The 15,663-nt window shown below is 41.9% G+C and overlaps 1 protein-coding gene across 4 annotated transcripts in view; it reads left to right on the top strand.

The window, feature by feature from the left end:
- Positions 1–15,663, top strand: part of PDSS2 (decaprenyl diphosphate synthase subunit 2) — a 125,341-nt gene that overhangs the window by 93,137 nt on the left and 16,541 nt on the right. For 3 of the 4 annotated variants that reach the window (XR_012659610.1, XM_075087396.1, XM_075087399.1), the window contains exons 4-6: positions 600–674; positions 11,798–11,971; positions 13,428–13,559. Coding sequence is in view for 3 of the 4 variants with exons in the window: in XM_075087396.1 (XP_074943497.1) it covers positions 600–674; positions 11,798–11,971; positions 13,428–13,559 (381 nt within the window). In the remaining variant the exon portion in view is untranslated. The remainder of the gene's footprint in view (positions 1–599; positions 675–11,797; positions 11,972–13,427; positions 13,560–15,663) is intronic. The other variant, XM_075087398.1, reaches the window with a different exon arrangement.

The following is a 15,663-nucleotide window of genomic DNA, read 5'->3' as shown; positions in this document are numbered from 1 at the left end:
TTCCCGTGTTGCAGACTTTCAGTGTATGAGGTACAGCTGAGCCTCAGGCCATGCACTAAATACATCCACAGTGCATTCCCAGGGCACCCGAATACCAAATGATCACATTTGAAAGGTTACCTTTCTATGGATTCTGACTTTTCTGTATTAGCCACGTAGATTAGAATTTTAACAGCTCCCTATGAGAGGTATTGTGAAGTATTTACTTGGCAGGAAAAAAAACAAAACAAAACAAAGCCCAGATGAGGTACTGTCTCATATTCATGAACTGGGATTTATTAGTTCTGTGAATGTCCTTGTGAGAATACACTCCATAGTTCACACTTTAGAAAAAAAAAGCCCAAAAAAACAAAAAGTCTTGGTTTTCATTTATATTAACTTAAAACTTTGATAGAAGAGTTAGTGTAGTAGAGATTTTAGCAGAGAGACAGGATCGTGCTTGTGCAGAATATATCCCAGTAAATCCTGCAGTCTCTCACAGCTAGCTTTCTGCAAGGAAAGTTATGACCATATAATCTCTCTGGAAATCTGGCAGTGGCTTTGTTAGTAAATTCAGTGACAATTAAAGATGTAAGGCGTTTTCTCCTTTTCTTTTACAGGTTGTGGAACTCATTTCAAGTGCTATTGGTGACTTAGTTCAAGGTATATATTATGAAAACTCAAAATCATCTGAGGTAAGACTTTCAGTAGCTTTACATACCCAAGAACTTTGGTGATTACTGTGTGGCTACAGTAAATGTGGTGACTTTCTCATCTGTTTAAAAGGAGGAGGGGGAGGGAGGGAGAGAATTAGCTGCAGTCCTAATGAGTTTCAGCAGTAACATCATTATGACGCCTGTGAACTCTGATGGAAGTTCCTAGAAATGCTAAAAGGAGGACTATTTTATTTTTCTGCGATTGCTTAATAAAATAATATCACATGTCATTACCACGAGCTCTAGTCTTCCTATGGGCTTTCCAAACACTTCAGAGGTTTGTAGTCAAGGTTCTGTTAGAGGCATTTATTACAATGTTGTCAACATCATTAATACTTTCATGTTAAATCTCTCATTTACAAGCCCAAAGACTTTTACAGATTGCATCATCCCAAACTTATATCGCTCCTTTCTTCTGAGTGTTCACCTTTTACTAGTATAAACATGAGTTTTGTCCTGAAGCGGTAGGAGTGTAGCACTGTACTCTTCTCCACCAAAAGTCACCATGCACACATTGTAGGAGTCAGCGTGGGCAAAGGCAGGGGCTGCCTGTGTTTCACACCAAATAATCCTGTATTTCTTCAAGGGCAATTACAGATACACTGTGTTATTCTGTGGCAAGAACTGTAATGAAAATTGATCAAATTAGGTCTAGTTATTTTTGTCTTTATTAGAATATTTAACGAAACTTGCAGAGACACTTCTTGAAGTAGGCTTGCTTCAGCAGGATGTTGGAGCAAAAATTACTTTGTTCACAGAACCACAGAAAGGCAGGGGTTGCAGAATTAGCAGATGGCTAAGAAAGAGCTTGCCATGGTATGGAAATAAAATAAAGGCTCCCTTACCAACCATAGCTGAAGTTTTACATTGAAAGGTCTCCGACTTCTGCTTCTTCCTGGTTTTGCAAATGTTTTGTGCACTTTTAAGACAAAATTTCATTAATATTTTCCTTAATATGTTTTCAGCTGAACTGCGTTTAAGCATCATCTTTGGTGTGACAAACCACAGAATCACAGAATGGCAGGGGTTGGAAGGGACCTCTGGAGATCATCTCGTCCAACCCCCCTGCTTGAGCAGGGACACCCAGAGCAGGGGGCACAGGAACGCGTCCAGGCAGGTTTTGAATGTTTCCAGAGAAAGAGGCTCCACAACCTCCCTGGGCAGCCTGTGCCACTGCTCTGGCACCCTCACAGTAAAGAAGTTTTTTCTCATACTCAGGTGGAACTTCCTGTGTTCCAACTTGTGCCCATTGCCCCTTGTCCTGTTGTTGGGCTCTAATGAAAAGAGCCTAGTCCCATCGTCCTGATACCCACCCTTTAGATATTTATAGGTATTGATGAAATCCCCCCTCAGTCTTCTCTTCTCCAGGCTAAACAAACCCATGTCTGTCAGCCTTTCCTCATAAGGGAGATGCTCCAGTCCCCTACTCATCTTCATAGCTCTCTGCTGGACTTGCTCAAGCAGTTCCCTGTCCTTCATGAACTGGGGAGCCCAGAACTGGACACAGCACTCCAAACATTGTCTCAATAGGGCAGAGTAGAGGGGTAGGAAAACCTCTCTCGACCTGCTGGCCACAACTTCTTTTAATGCATCCCAGGATACCATTGGCCTTCTTGGCCACAAGGGCACGTTGCTGGCTCAGGGTCAGCTTGCTGTCCCCCAGCACTCCCAGGTCCTTTTCAACAGAGCTGCTTTCCAGTAGTTCAGCCCCCAGCCTGTACTGGTGCCTGGGGTTGTTCCTCCCCAGGTGCAGGACCTTGCACTTGCTCTTGTTGAACTTGATCTGGTTCCCCTTGGCCCAGCTCTCCAGCCTGTCCAGGTCTCGCTGGACGGCAGCACAGCCTTCTGGTGTATCAGCCCCTCCTCCCAGCTTGGTATCATCAGTGAACTTGCTGAGGTTACACTCTGTCCCTTCATCCAGGTGATTGATGAATATATTAAAGAGGACTGGACCCAGTACAGACCCCTGGGGAACATGACTAGTGACAGACCTCCATCCAGACTCTGCCCCATTGATCACAACCCTCTGAGTTCTGTTGTTGATCCTATTCTCAATCCACCTCACTGTCCACTCATCTAACCCACACTTCCTTAGCTTGTCCATGAGGATGTTATGGGAGAGTGTGTCGAATGCCTTGCTGAAGTCAAGATAAACAACATCCACTGCTCTCCCTTCATCTACCCAGCCAGTCACACCATCACAGAAGGCTATTAGGTTGGTCAAGCAGGACTTCTTTCAGAAAATGACATAACATTCTTTTTCATTTGCTATGACTGTATCTTAACACATGCAAAAAAAAAATTATAATTTAAAGCTGCCATGACCTCTACAGGTTTTAGGATACCAAGTTTTCACTTTATGGGAATGAAGAGCTGTATATATATGTGAATGTCTATCATGAAATCCACTGATGTAAGTAGATTTACTTAGAGGATCGTTCCGTAGGTGAAATGGCTTGAAGATTGCAGAAATACATGAATTAATTTATATTTGTATGTTTAGATTGCAGCTCTGGTTTACTACAGCCATGTTATAGTATGTAGCAAAATTAATACCTTAGTGGAAGCCCTGATCAGATGGGTTATCGTTGCAGTAGATACCTACACTGGCTCTGCATCAGCCAAACCACAGTGGGCAAGCAGTGAGTGCCATCAACTAACAGTGGCTGGGCCCTGGAGGGTGCTGCTTCACCCATTAACTCCGCTGGTCAGTGTCTGTCTCTCCTGCTCTGTAGATACGTTACTAAATCTAACCTCGTTTAGGCTTATCCCTCTCATTTTGACTGAAACCAGTTAGGTAGGAAGCGATCACACTGATAAGCTGAGCTCTTCCCTTGGAGGAAGCGAGATGCTCTAGCAGGAAAGCAGTAATGGCATGCTCTGGAGATGCCTGGGGCCACAGGCTCGCCAGGCGGCATGGCTGCGCACAGAGGACAACGTGCACAGAGCATCCTCTGGCACCTCTCAGGAGGCGACCCTGGGTGGAATTGTGGCAGCAATGCGATATTGAGAACTTTGTGGTCCTTCTGTGCCTGCTGTGTTTAACCTATGGATAAAAAAAATGGACTGCAGCCTTTGGGGTTACTCCCAAATACCGTGCTTAGGGTTATATGTTACAATAGATGGTGTCTTTTGAGAGTTTTGAGAAGAACATCTAAAATTTTATTTTCTGTGTTCAAGCAGGTTTCAAAATACAAGTAGATCCCAGACATATCATATTTAAAAAACAACTACTCTTTGGTGTGTAGAAGTAAAGCTCTACAAGTTCATCTCAGCAATAATACTGCATTTTATTTTAACCATGGCCCCTGTATAAATGAGAAGCGTTGCAGACTCTTTTGGGTTCTTGCCACTGCAGAAGGTCTGAGTTGTCTTTTTCTTGGTCTTTCTGTTTATTTTCTGTTGTGTTACTGAAGCACTCCACATGTGTAGATTGCAAGGGGAGTGTGAGCTAAACTAAGCACAGCTGCATGATGTTTACCCTCCCCTGGCCCAATTACAAATGGAAAAGATTTATTTTGTTTTCGGTGACTTCTTCTAAGGAGAGCTGAAAGTACAGTATACCCTTCCTAAGGGGAACCCAGTTAACTCAAAACACAATTAGTATGGTGGCATAACAGGTACTGAAAATTACATGACAGTGTCTGAAGTAATGTGTCTTCATAATGTGTGGTGCATGGCTTCTGATGAGACCTAGAACAAACAAGTGTGGGGTCTACTTTAATTTGTTTTTTATCTTGTCCTCTGAGAAATTTGGTTCCATGCTGTGTATGAGACATATCCCTGCTGCCTTCCTCACACTCTTCTTCTGAGACAGTGGCCCATTCGTGTCCTGAACATCTCTTTAGCAAAGATTGCCAAATGGACTAGGTCAGTTGTTGGTCTGTCTTACTTGTATCCTTTGAGCATCTTCCCTCCATCCCTAACTGCAATTTGATTGAAACAAAAACCTGAACTACATTTCCTAGAGGTAAGACAAATACTTTAATCTACTCCACAGCTAAATCTCAAATGTCAAACTTTATTTCTTTTTAAGCGTAGGGCACAGGGATGTTAGTAATGGCATTTTCATTGCTGGGAATGTCTTAAATTTGGAAAAGCAGAAGGATATCTTCTCACCTTTTTTTTTTTTAATTTTTGAAGCAGGGAAACTGTACTTCATATGTTAAATGTCTTTAATGCAGTTGTTATAAGCTCCTACATAAAGCTCCTCAGTACTGTAAAATAGACTAATTTAGCACCAAATTGTTTTGAGCTTTGCTAGATGTCTACCTAGATGGTTTTATCTTTTACTTCAGGCAAAAATAACTCTGCAAAATTCACCTTTCTCCTCTGAGACCCTAAGTTCATGTTTACCCGAGAAAAAAAAAAGTTTCAGTTTGCTTCATTTGGATGACCCAGTAGGAAAATTGAGAAAGAATCATTTGACCTAACAAGACTGACCTTATTTACCACTGAAGACATATAATGGATATAATTACTTGACAGCTCTCATTACCACTTTTTTCCTCTGTAAAACCACATACAATCCTACAGCCATCCCATTTTAGAACATTCTATCTGGTCATTCTTCATCTTGTCTGCGTAGTGAATCATTAGATCTGTGTGAAACGGGGAAAATAAAGATAATATTTAACTTTTCATCTTTATTTGTAGTGACAATCCAAACTACAAAGTGTAGGCTTTGGTTGCAAAGACAGCCTGAAGGTTAGGGCTGCCACTCGTGTTCAAAGCAGCTAATAGCTGCTGTGGTTTAAGACATTGCATTAGTGGCTTAAGCTAATATTTTGGACTGTAAGCTGGAGCAGAAAGGGGTGATGTGATAAACCTTTGCAGCTTTGTGTGCTAAATCCCGCCTCAACCCCAAATTCTGTGAGTGAAAGACACTATTCCCAGTTCCCGTCTGTCTCCCCTAATCTAGATCTAATTTGGGAGTAAAAACTTGTGCCTTCAGTGAGTGCAAAGATGAAAGTTGTCTAATCTGGCCTTCAGTCATGATCGTGGTATCCATTTTTAACAGAAAAACATTGCACTGAGTCTCTGTTTCCTACTTTTAGGAGACTGAAGGCTTCTAACATGTTTGCTAGCTCCCAGAATACTGTCACACTTTTAGAAACCTGTCTTAATATCCCAGATCATTTAACAAATATTAACGAAGAATGCTTTAACATCCCTGTCAGTTCACTGAACGGGGACGAGCGATACGGGGAAGCTCAAGGTCAAACAGCAGAATCAAGAGCAGGACTTGTGTGTTGGCTCTTGTGCTTTACCTGCCAGACCATTCTTGCGATCGTAAAATATTAGGGACTTCATGGGAAACTGTGTTGTTGGTTTTTTGTTTTTTCCTTCCTCACCTGCAGAATATCCAGCTGATGCTAAATGTGCATTCGCAAAACTCATTTTTCGTCTCAGAATGGGACTGTTATGTAAGACAAGACCGTTTCCAACGTGCTCCACTGGTAGCTAGAAGAGCTGTTAGGTAGTTTTCAAATTTTTTATGCAAATGTGTGAAAGTTGTGCATAACCAGTATGTAAAACACGTTTAAAAAAGAAACACATTAGTGGCAACTACTCATTGTATTCAATAGTGAATTAACAGGTATTTGTTGGAGTCCAATGTAGGGTTTTTTTAAGAAATATAAGTTTATTTTCCAGCAAAGCACAGACTACATGCAGTGAGTTGTACCAATTCTTCTTCGAGGTTTGGTCACCCCTCCTACTTTGGGGAGTAATGTTCTGGGATGCTGCACGTGTCCATCAGCTGAACTGGTATAAGGTCTATGATACAAGTAAAGGATTTGCTTATAAATTTTACCACAGAAGTTAAATCAAATGTATTTTGAGTGATGTAAACCAGCTTTTGGCAGGCCAGCAGTCAGTCAGAGCTTCACTTTTTTTTTAAAACAACTGTTCCAGTTGCAAGACAAAAGGGAAGGATAAAATCTGGAATTTGAGTAAAGAACATCTGTGAAAAAAATGGGTAAATGTTTCGGGGGGGGAGCATAGCTAGAAAGAAGGCCAATGCTATTTGTTTACTGCTTTTGTTCTTTTAAATACTAAGCTTATCCAGAGAGATTTAAAAGTAACAGATGTGGAGAGATGCTTAAATTTATTATGAGTTTTCAAACTTTTTTTGAAGTCATGCGTTGCTTTTTTTAGTGTCACGATGACAGTATTAGGTAGTCAGTGGCATGCTTTACTGACCCATTTGCAGACACCTTTGTTCCTCCAAAAGCAGTGGAGATGTGTATTAATAGGCCAATAAAACATGCCCTGTCATGTTCAGCAAGCAGGAATACATCTGTTGAAAGCTTATGTGAACCATGTGCAAGATGTTTTGGAGGGTAGAGAGATTCAGTTGTATTGGGTTTTATTTATGTAAAATAGAAGTTCTTGAACTACCTAATCTAAGACTTTAAAATGCTATTTAAAATATTTCTATGTGTTTCTGTGGATTATTTGCCCATTGAGAACTGAACTAAAGTTCGATATAAAGTTGTTCAGACATTTCAATCATTTTGTTCAACAGCAGATGGCTAAGAAAGAGCTTGCCATGGTATGGAAATAAAATAAAGGCTCCCTTACCAACCATAGCTGAAGTTTTACATTGAAAGGTCTCCGACTTCTGCTTCTTCCTGGTTTTGCAAATGTTTTGTGCACTTTTAAGACAAAATTTCATTAATATTTTCCTTAATATGTTTTCAGCTGAACTGCGTTTAAGCATCATCTTTGGTGTGACAAACCACAGAATCACAGAATGGCAGGGGTTGGAAGGGACCTCTGGAGATCATCTCGTCCAACCCCCCTGCTTGAGCAGGGACACCCAGAGCAGGGGGCACAGGAACGCGTCCAGGCAGGTTTTGAATGTTTCCAGAGAAAGCGGCTCCACAACCTCCCTGGGCAGCCTGTGCCACTGCTCTGGCACCCTCACAGTAAAGAAGTTTTTTCTCATACTCAGGTGGAACTTCCTGTGTTCCAACTTGTGCCCATTGCCCCTTGTCCTGTTGTTGGGCTCTAATGAAAAGAGCCTAGTCCCATCGTCCTGATACCCACCCTTTAGATATTTATAGGTATTGATGAAATCCCCCCTCAGTCTTCTCTTCTCCAGGCTAAACAAACCCATGTCTGTCAGCCTTTCCTCATAAGGGAGATGCTCCAGTCCCCTGCTCATCTTCATAGCTCTCTGCTGGACTTGCTCAAGCAGTTCCCTGTCCTTCATGAACTGGGGAGCCCAGAACTGGACACAGCACTCCAAACATTGTCTCAATAGGGCAGAGTAGAGGGGTAGGAAAACCTCTCTCGACCTGCTGGCCACAACTTCTTTTAATGCATCCCAGGATACCATTGGCCTTCTTGGCCACAAGGGCACGTTGCTGGCTCAGGGTCAGCTTGCTGTCCCCCAGCACTCCCAGGTCCTTTTCAACAGAGCTGCTTTCCAGTAGTTCAGCCCCCAACCTGTACTGGTGCCTGGGGTTGTTCCTCCCCAGGTGCAGGACCTTGCACTTGCTCTTGTTGAACTTGATCTGGTTCCCCTTGGCCCAGCTCTCCAGCCTGTCCAGGTCTCGCTGGACGGCAGCACAGCCTTCTGGTGTATCAGCCCCTCCTCCCAGCTTGGTATCATCAGTGAACTTGCTGAGGTTACACTCTGTCCCTTCATCCAGGTGATTGATGAATATATTAAAGAGGACTGGACCCAGTACAGACCCCTGGGGAACATGACTAGTGACAGGCCTCCATCCTGACTCTGCCCCATTGATCACAACCCTCTGAGTTCTGTCATTCAGCCAGTTCTCTGTCCACCTCACTGTCCACTCATCCAACCCATTCAAACTGAGTTATTCTAAGTGCCGCTTTTGTACTGGGGATCCTTGTTACCATCGCTAAGGGATGCCCTTCCTTATGGTGATGATTATGTATTTTGTCCTGCAATTTTATTTTCTGAAATTTTTTTGTTTCCTGTTGCCTCAGGCAGTTGTTTCAAACCCTATTTAAGTTATGGAAGTAGCTTAACAAGAGAATCTTAACTAGCCAATTTCTTTCTAACAAAACAGTAACTGACCTTGCCATTAGTAAAATGGGAGCACCCTCAGCTGTTCTTAATTTCCCATAGGAAATTATGATCAACAGAGCTGGATTTACATATTTTCCCTGTATTCCCATGCCAACATTACCCAAACTGTATCTGGAGTTGGCTGCTTTCTTCCAGGGATGGTGAGGGATTTGGCTCTCTTCATCCAGCTTCTGCTACCCAGACAGCATCAGGGTTGGTTGTGATCTGGACCCATTTCTTGGTGACAGAACTTGTGGATGAGGTCACTCTGTAGGCATTAGTTAATCAAATGCCTGAGCACTGTCAACTACAGCTAGAATTAATTTGAGTTTAAAAGGGCTTTTATATGAAAGGCTGCTAGGAGTCTCCTGGGCCAGCTAATGTCCACTTTTATGTTTATCCTTTGCAATATCCACTGCTGGCAAAACAACACAAAGCTTAACAAAAAAGTGAAAAATTCCTAAAAATAATAAGTCCTGTCATGATGTCAGATTTCACAGACTTTACAGTCTAGAACTAGTTCATTTTTCCTTTGACGTTTTAAAATAGTGTTTAGGTCTTATCATACACACCCTTGTGGTAAGAATGCAGTGTGGTTGGTGGACAGTTCATATATAACATGAGAGTTAAGGTCAAGGAAAAAATTGGCATTTGGAGCGTTGGAAAACTTTGCTGAAGAAAGTTGTGTCTGCCTCTGCCGCCTTAAGCAGCAGCAGAAGCTTTAGGGGTATGTGGTCATAAGATGTTCTGTGATTAAAATCAGCTTTATTTTGACTTGAAAGCTCATACCCTAAAGCACATCCATAAGGGCATAATCTTCAAATATGTCTCAAATTTTTGTCTTTTCTTTTTCCTTTTTGAAGCTAGATGTCCATTTCAGATGCTTAAAGCTCCTACATGATGTTCATGTAGTGGGCAGCAACTTGTGTCATCATTTCAATCTTGTGATGAAATTCAAAGTTGTTTAAAAGAATATATTTTCGTAACAAATCACAGAACTACCTTCCTTGTATACATTGAGTTGCAATGACCGTTTAAGCTTCTTCAGTTCCTGCCGTTGATATTTGATAATGTCCACCTTTCTGTTACTGCTCAAAGGCTCCAGCAAGCAAATGTTTTCAACTTACAGGTCTTCTGAAAGATTTTTTTTTAACTTCATAAATTGTTTCAGGATACCTTTCTAGAATATTTTTGTCTTGGTTGGATTTAAAACAAATAATTATAAAAATCTCTGCCAATTTTCAATATCATCCAGCAAATTTTAGTAAATACTGTTTTTTCACTGAGCAGATTGGTTGTTAAGGAAAAGATTGTGTTGCGTCTTCCAAGAGCTCCTGATTTTAAATTTAAAATAAATTGATCTATATCTGAGTGGGAAAAAAAAAGACTTGATATATAGGAAACTACTTGAATTAAATGCTCATTTTGACATTTTGCCAGTCATGGGAATTTGCACATGCTCTGGGCTGAGTTAAGATATTAAAACAAAAATACTACAGTAAAATGAAACATGAGGAAAGTTTAGGCTTGACTTTGTAAGTTATCGTACGCATAACAGCAAACATGTGGTTTCTCTGTTCTTCACTTTCCTTGTATAAGTTAATAGTATGTCTGAAAGCAAAGGCATTTTGATACAGCTCTGGGTTACTTGGCATTGCAGAATTCTACTTTTTCCATTAGTCTCAAATTATCCTCTCCCTTGTAACGCAGCACTTCTGGGTGATATCCATAGGGAGGAAAATTAGAGCTGAACGGATGGATTCTGTTTCATTTGTTACCGATTTCATGATAGATAATACCTTGCTAGAAAACTATAGGGTCACACAGAATTACTTCTTGCTCATTTCTAAGTAATTTAATTGATATCACTTTGAGGGAAAAGGCTTGTTATATAAGAGGTTTTTTTATATTACTCTTTTAAAGAATACCTTTTGGCTTAGTGTGCGCTACAGATTTGACTGAATTGAGAAATTCAAGCGTACAAATGTTAAAAATTGTGTGATTTTTTTCTGTAGCTTCTCATACTGATTTTAGTTTTTGCCAAGCAAAACAACTGTGGTCTTTTCTGGTTCTGTTTTTTTCATCCTTAGGAAGTGCCTAAAGGTATGACAGTACCATGTGTATGTGAGAAAGACTACAAGTCGCATCTAGCTTCGAAGACCCGTTAGTAAAATAGTAGCATGTTGACACCTTGTGAGCCAAAGGACCTGCAGCTGACTTTGGGCTTGGGGGTAAAGGACTGGATTTGTGTTAATTAAAACACTTTGTGGATAGTAACCCAAATTAATACTTTTGATACAAAGGATTTTGAGGAGTGTTGGGCATCTCTGACCTTAGAGTCAAGGTGATAAAAGTTCACTAGAAGCATTGCTGAGATCTCTATCAGTCCCCTGGGGAACTTAGTACCTGACATTTCTAAATCAGAGTTTTGTTTTGGGTTTCTTTAATACTTTCAGTCATTCCTTATCCTTAATATGGGAGTGGAAGAGGTACAAGCCCTCTCTCAGAGCCCTTCATTTTTCCAGTGCAGTTCTATAAGGACTTTTAATACTTTTTGTAATGGCTTTTTTTCTGACTATAAAGGAGAAACTGCATGGACTTCTCAAGTTTGTTTGGGATTGTTGGTTCTTGGTAACTAGCAAAGGGCTGAAGTGCCACTGTACTCTGGGGACGGGTTTTGTTGGGTTTTTGTGTTGTGTTTTGTTTTTTTTCCCTCCCCCTTACCTCAGGAGGAATATAATCAGCTGTTGATGTTCAGTGTACTGGTAGAGTAAAGAAAAGGATCTAGGTGGAAACTGTTGACAACTCCATGTATTTTGCATTGTTCTTTTTGAGCAGAAAATGAAAATGTTTGTTGAAACTGCTAGTATATTTATTCTGATACTTTTGTCTACTCATCCCTTAGAGAATGCCCTTCCATATATGGCACCTTGGCACAAGGAGCTTTGTTACTTGCCACACGGTGCATTATCCTGCACCACACCGTTAACTTCTGCGAGGTGATACAGCTGCAGGTTTGGTGTTTTCATGCTAGCCTTTGTTTCATTTTCAGGAGAACTGTCTTACAGATGATATCGGCATCTCTACGTGGAAGGAGCAGGTTTTCCTGTCACATAGTGCCTTGCTGGCGAAGAGCTGCCAGGCTGCAATGGAGCTAGCAAAGCACAGCACTGAGATTCAGGACATGGCATTTCAGTATGGAAAGCACATGTCTATGAGTCACAAGGTATGCCTTTTGTTTTTGCTCTGGGATCTTAAATACAGAAAGACTTGTAAGATGTGTTGCTCTTGAGCTCTGTCATATACTACCACTATGCTGTAGACTTTTGCCAGCAGGTCAGTGATGTTGAGAGATTTGACTGCTGCCTGGTGCGAAGATGTTTGCAGAAACTGCTGGTATGAGCAGTACTTATGAACTGGCAAAACTGCACTCCTGGCAATGTAGCTTATTTCATTCAAGGCTCTGTTAATGTCCCGCTAGCTCATCTTTCTGCAGCAGCTTAAAACTTTACCTTCTCTGCTCCTATGTTCTTCACAAATCCACTGTCCCAGTAGCAGGAGTTGAGGAGGAAGCATCTGTTGGGTCTCAGCTGCCACCATGCAGAGATTCATACTGAGAGGCTCAACTGCCTGCAGCAGCACATGAGCTGAGGCATGAGCTGCAGTGGCTGAAGGACCTGCATACATTCCCTTCTGAATAATTTGCTGTGGAGGTAACTTCCACAGGGGGTATGTGGAGAATAAGGAGGGAGGTCACCAGATACGGACAGGAGCAGCCTACAGCTCTGCAGCAGTAGGCTTTCCCGGAGAAGGCCTCTGACCGCCATTAGAAGTCTTTCAGTTCACAGCTAGAGTTTAGTCCAAAGGAAAACACACCCAGTGTGAAACTCGGATCCTTGGTGCACTTGTTTTGCCCCAGAGATCTGCTCCTACTGTACTGCACTACTTGCAAGTATAGATGTAGCTTGAGATAGGCAGACAGACCTCCCGTCCACTTCAGTCGAGTTGGTTTAGACAGTTTCTAGTTCCTTCAGGAGAAGGAAGTGGTTTTATAAAGCACAGTTTTACTGCTGTAGAAATGCCACTGTATGCTATTACTAGGTAAAACTCTACCAGTAAACTGCTTCTAGTGCAGACTATAGCCTTAATATTTTGTGTATGCTTCAATATTAATACATTCACCGTTGACGTAGTTGTGTATAAAAGGCTGCGTAATTTTCATAGAAAGCTCCTAGCTATGTAATGTTTCCTTTGTCAGAAGGAGTGTCATATTGCATGAGCTTCCTCAGGTACTGAAAAGATTAAAGGCACAGATTAACACCTGATATTCATCCCACGAAAGACTGGATCGTTCTTTCCCTTATATTTTTTTCTGCTTCCTGCCACTCAACAGTCGCCTACCTGGCTGCATCCCATCACTTGCCTAGCTCTGCAAGCTGTCCTTTACCCGTTTCTTTGCAGATTCTCTACATGCTTCTCTTTACCACAACTTTCTGCCACTGCAATGCTTTCAGCTTCTTCCTATCTCTCCCCCAAACTTGAAAAAGTGCAACCAAAGTACAAGTGTCAAAGCAGAAAGTGGTGAGTAAGTATAGACTCAGGATATGGACCTTGATTTGGTGAGTGGGTGAATATGTGTAGACTGTTTCTGGATATTGAAGAAAGATGTTCTTCTCTTTCAGCTACATTTGGACCTTCAGCCATTTGTCAAAGAAAGTTCTAGTGAAACCATGGCTTTCAGTTTGAATTCTGCTCCTGCAGTTCTCCATCAGGAATTCATTGGAAGGGAGGCATGGATTAAACAGATCAGAGAGGTAAATTAAAGCATTGTTTAGAATTTCCTAGTTTTGCCATTTGGTATACTTTCAAGCCACAAAGAAATGTAGAAATTAACAATGGACAAGGCAAGCAGAGGTTACCTCGGCTCTTCAATACTTAACACTTTTCTCTTACATGCTTTCAGGAGGGGGAAGTCTAGGGACCTGACAGCTGAGCTCTGTCAAACTTCTGTGTGTCAGTGTAACAAGCAGATTCATTTGCGTGGAGCATATGTCTGTTCCTCTGCACTACTTGCGCAGTCCCACGTCTTATCTTAAAGCTGCTTTCCCTGGCAGCTTAAAGCAGAGAACTTTGCATTACAGTGGTTGAAAGGTAGGCACACATTTCCTTCTGCCAGCTTGGCACTGGGAGCAGTAATTTTGGTTGGGGGGAAAGATCTGGGGCGCTTTGCTTCGTGACCACTACAAAATATTTGTGATATATAGCTGGCTGATATCCTTATTCTTTGTTCTCTTAATTCAGCTGTTCTTTTCCTCTAGCCCTTAGATGAGGAAGGCAATAAGAGTAAGATAGCTGTGTGGTGTAGATCTATTTTACGTACCATGTAGCACAGCAGGATTCAGGTCCCTGAATAGGTCCCTGGGTGTTGCTGAAACGCAAATAGATAACTGTGGAAGATAGCAGGGAGGGAAAGAGGGGAAAACACCAAAATGGCCAAAATTAAGCATTCTGTTGAGTTCCTGCATAAGTTGGACATGTTTTGTCTGTCTAAACAGCAGTGATGACTATGATTTGGAAACTCCTGCATGTGTTACACAGATATTTTTTCAGTAGAAAGGCTGCTGCCTTCAGTAGGAAGCTAGCTCTGTGCAAGCGTGTTCATGCGGGATGTGCTTGCTGATGGCTCCTTTCCTTGCTGGTCTGAAAGCAGGACTCTTGGGTAGAGGGCATGGAGTCTGAGCCCCTGCCTAGTTTCTGCATTCATGATGGCCAGGTTGCAGCCTGCCTTCATATGCTGCAAGCAAAAGGTGTGGTCTCTTCAGCAGTGACATCTTGGGGGGTATATGCAGAATCTTCAACCTTACAGTGGTATGGAATTGGGGGATCTTAAAGTGAAGCAAGCCTTTTGTCATTTTGAAATAAAGGGCTGGTAGTTTATAATGTGTGACGAGGAGTTTTGGAATTCTACAATCTCAACACAAGGCTCATATGTGAGTTGAAATGGATTTGGATGATTGCAGTTGGAGAATAATGGTATTACTACAGCACAGTGTATAAAAGCTCTGAAACAATTTCCCATCTGCAGAATCTAGAGGAGGTTGCAGGACTCCAGGAGCACCGTCTGTCTGCTTGCTAATTCTCATACCGAAAATGGGCATTAGGGAAACAACGAAGCAATTCTCTCTGAAGGGCGGTGGGGTGACATGCACTGTGCAAAAGTATCTACCAACTACTACTTCAGCTCAATACAAAGTGGAACACATCATCCAGGAGCCTTTCTTGGCTTGTGTTGGTTTAGAAGGGAAAATTACCTTTCATTAACTACAAGCTCTTTGAGATATCATCCACAGTCACATTCTCTATTTGACATTCAGTGTAGGCCAAGCGCTCAAACCAGAGGCTTTCTCATGCTGGCAGTACTTGTAAGAGTACGCTCATAAGCCACCCTCATGTGCAATGTCACTTGTGTCATTTAAATAGGCAAAGCACGCACAGTGCAGTCAGTCCCTGTCAGGTAGAATTTTTCTTAGGAGCTGAGTTTATGACTAGGCATATGGAAATCACATTATGGACCTTTAATTACTGCTAAGTAATCTGGCTTTCTCCTTAGGTTGCTTGCCCATATAAACATTAATACAATGAGTTAAAGGCAGCACCCTCCTTTGGCAGCTTCCTCCTCCTGCAGGAAGGTCTTGGAGTTCAAGAAAGTGGAGGTAGGAGCCCCATTGCAACTAGCAGCCTCCACAGCGGTATACTGCTCAGAAAGCATGTGCCTGGGACTCGGTGCCTGTCATGCATATCTTAGGTGAAAGCAGACTTGAGAGATGTCATGAAGGATACCTGAACTGCTGTGGAGTGCCCAGAACTTGTGTGATTGTCTCACCACAGTTCTTTTGTCAAGAGGTCCAGATATAGTTG

This window comes from Phalacrocorax aristotelis, chromosome 3, assembly GCF_949628215.1.
Source record: "Phalacrocorax aristotelis chromosome 3, bGulAri2.1, whole genome shotgun sequence".
NCBI classification, from domain to species: Eukaryota; Metazoa; Chordata; class Aves; order Suliformes; family Phalacrocoracidae; genus Phalacrocorax; species Phalacrocorax aristotelis.
The sequence above is the reverse complement of the archived record's forward strand: the minus strand, read 5'-3'. Positions and strand labels throughout refer to the sequence as shown.